This window comes from Oryzias melastigma, linkage group LG15, assembly GCF_002922805.2.
Source record: "Oryzias melastigma strain HK-1 linkage group LG15, ASM292280v2, whole genome shotgun sequence".
NCBI classification, from domain to species: domain Eukaryota; kingdom Metazoa; phylum Chordata; class Actinopteri; order Beloniformes; family Adrianichthyidae; genus Oryzias; species Oryzias melastigma.
The window spans coordinates 7,025,235-7,028,270 of record NC_050526.1 but is presented as its reverse complement, the minus strand read 5'-3'; the positions used below and the strand labels follow the sequence as shown (position 1 = coordinate 7,028,270).

Sequence of the window (3,036 nt, the reverse complement as noted above, 5' to 3'; positions counted from 1 at the left end):
AACCCTCCGTTTGGAGGGATAAATGAAGGGGAAGAGCTAAGGGGAAGGGAGAAGGGAAGAGTTTGGATTGGGCCTAACTGTACTTATTATTATTATAGTTTTAGGTGAAACCATTGACTGTATATGAGAACTGGACTGAGTGAGCGTGATATCACCCATGGAAAATTACTTACTTCCTGTTCCAACAAAATAAATTCAATTCTTTTGCCATTTTTTCATGATATGAACATTCCCATGTTGGAACCAGATCTCATTAGTATTCAGTGATTGTTCAAAGTCGCTCTGAGCCAACATTTCTATGGTAACCACCCTCTCCAATCAGGAGTGAGCTTGTTGGAAATCCTGGTTGGTTATTCTGACAAATATAATGACTGAGTAAGAGCTGTTTATTTCTCTATGGAAGTCTATGTCCAGTTCTCATACGGTCAATGAATGAAGCTCATGAATGAAGCTTGACTTGATGTCAAATAAATGGTGTCTTTAGTCAATGGGAAATGGAAACCAGCCTCCAGTGGTCCTTTGATGTACTACAACTTTTGTTTCGTCAGAGTTGGGTTTGAAAATGGAACCATATTGTGTTGGCTTGTTTGTACTGTGAATTTAAGTCACTTTTTCAGTTCCATGGTTGCCATCTCAGTCAGGTTATATGTGCATAAACGGGATGATGGGTGTAAATAAAAATAACAATCATGCCTAAAATTGTGTCATTTTGCTTGACCAAAACTCCAACCTACTCTCTTTTTGACCAAGCAGAGTGTGACTATGTGTGCACACTGGAGAGTGTATTCTTGTGTGTGGCTCTGAGTGTAAATTAGGCCATGATATGTATACATAATGAATGCAATGCTTTAATATACCTGCACAAAGAACACGCCGGTCTAGATTAAAAAATAATTTCATCCTGTCTATGTGTGTTTTCTTATTTTACTTAGTGTCACAATGATTATAACAACATGCCATTAAAAATGTAATAAGAAATAACTAAGATTAAGAGGGTGGAGTTATTGGTATGCAAGAGAGTTAATGTGTTACTCCCCACCTCAGTCCTGTCAAGCATTGTTCAGCTATGAATGAAGAAATAAATAAAAAAAAACAATCATAAATTAAATATATTTATTTATTTTTTATATTTGACATGGAAACTAAATACATTCATCCATTAGAAACACAGATATGACCATATACATCTATCATCTGCTACCATAATTGTAATATTACCACTAATAATAATAGTTATCATTATTATTGTTACAAAAGGGGTGAAAAATTGGTGAAAGAAAAACAAGTTAAAGGGTGACTTAGGACATTTATATTTTTGTTTTTTCCCCCCTAACGGCTGGTTTGTCCAGCCTGCAGGTGCGCTGTGACCTAAAAGAACATTTAGCAGATCCTGCACATCTGCAGAGCCGCACCTCGACAGGCGCAGTCTTAAATGTGAATCTTTTTCAAGAGCCAAACGGAATTTATTAGGGAAGAAAGCAGATTTGCTCTTGCTTAACCTTGGATAAAAGATGTTTTCCATTTGTCTTTAAAATAAAAAAAAAATATTAGGGAGTTGTCATCCAAAGCTTAAAAAACACTTTTATTGACTTCAGTTGCTTTAACAAGTTTGCGCAAAGAGAGACTTTTGTTATAAAGTAAAAACTTCACTTCTGCTGCAGATGAATCACACCGATCACGGTGTAATTTTGGGGTGATTTCGGAGCTTTAATGCGCTCCTCCCTTCTTTCTATCTCGTGAGGTCTAACAGTTCCTGCAGTTGCTCCTCGCCGGCGCGCTCGCCTGATGCGCAGCGCCTCCCCAACTTGCCCTCACTTTGACGAATTCATCGTTAGAGGTCTGCTGGATGCCTTCTTGCTCGTAAAGATGAGCATTTGAATATTTCAGAAGTTGAACAGCTCTTCTGCGCCTTTATTTTTTCCCTCCGTGTGTGGACTGTTAGATTAGAGCGCGATGGTTTGTGGGTCCTTGTGGAGCTTTTTGCTTTTGTCTTACATGTTTCTCTTTCACCCAAAGATCGGAGCTCAAGGGGAGATAAGTTTTACTAAGTCGTTCGAGCGGTTTTATCGTGTGGAGGTAACGCCGGGGGACGCACCTGTGACCAGAAACCCAGCTGGGATCAAAGTCAAACAAAAAGTCGATGAAGTTTTCAGCAGTTTGGAAACGGAACCAGCCGCTGTCTCTGAGAGCAATGAAGATCAGGTGGAGGATAAAATACTGAGTGGAAACAACACTCCCGTGCGCAGCTCGCAAAATTATGAAAGCGCCCCCAAAACACCCCTGGAAAAGTACTCCAACATTTCTAGGGATCCACTTGCGGCTAATAAAAAATCCCAACGCGCTTTTTCCGACAAAGAAAGGAAGATTAAAAGGAGTGTGGGTGCGTCATACGCCGAGAACCTGGATAGGAGTGTACGCACTGAAGCGCAGACAAGAGTCTTGGAGACGGTCCAAGGTGCGTCCAACTCCAGAGCCGAGTACCGCCGCACTGGGCAGGAAGCCAGGGGGTCAAACCCGAGGCAAAGTGAGCCCTACTTGGACACTTCTACTTTTGCTCTGTCGGGGGACTCGGCGCACAACCAAGCGATGGTGCACTGGTCCGGACACAACAGCAGCGTGAGTTTGTTTTCTCAAAAAAACACACTTTATCTCACGGTTATAAAGAACATATCAATCTCACACATTGTTACTAAGTTTAAAGGATTTAACTTTTAATAATTTGTGAACGTTTTAGCGCACTTTCCAAAACATCCATCTTTTTACGCACGGCTGCAGAGCGCAGGGACAACGTTAATTCCTGCCAATAAACAACCCTAATGACTTCTCACAAATAATATACACAATTTCTTCACCCCTTTCACTTCCATGCGCGTGTTTGATGTGAGTGCACGCGTGGTAAAGGCTGAGGACCTATGCGTAAAAGGCACCTGTTTATGAAGGAATGATGATTGCGCACCACCAGAGGCATTCAATACTTGTCACATAAACTTTGAAATAACAGACTATTTTGCAGGTTATTCTGATGAGATATGGAGC

The 3,036-nt window shown here is 40.9% G+C and overlaps 1 protein-coding gene across 2 annotated transcripts in view; it reads left to right on the top strand.

The window, feature by feature from the left end:
- Positions 1-1,402: 1,402 nt before the first annotated feature.
- The window catches only part of sorcs3b (sortilin related VPS10 domain containing receptor 3b), a 67,231-nt gene continuing 65,597 nt past the window's right edge, over positions 1,403-3,036 (top strand). The window contains exon 1 of one of the 2 annotated variants that reach the window (XM_024296665.2): positions 1,403-2,616. In XM_024296665.2, the coding sequence (XP_024152433.1) occupies positions 1,954-2,616 (663 nt within the window). In that variant the 5' untranslated portion in view covers positions 1,403-1,953. The remainder of the gene's footprint in view (positions 2,617-3,036) is intronic. The other variant, XM_024296664.2, reaches the window with a different exon arrangement.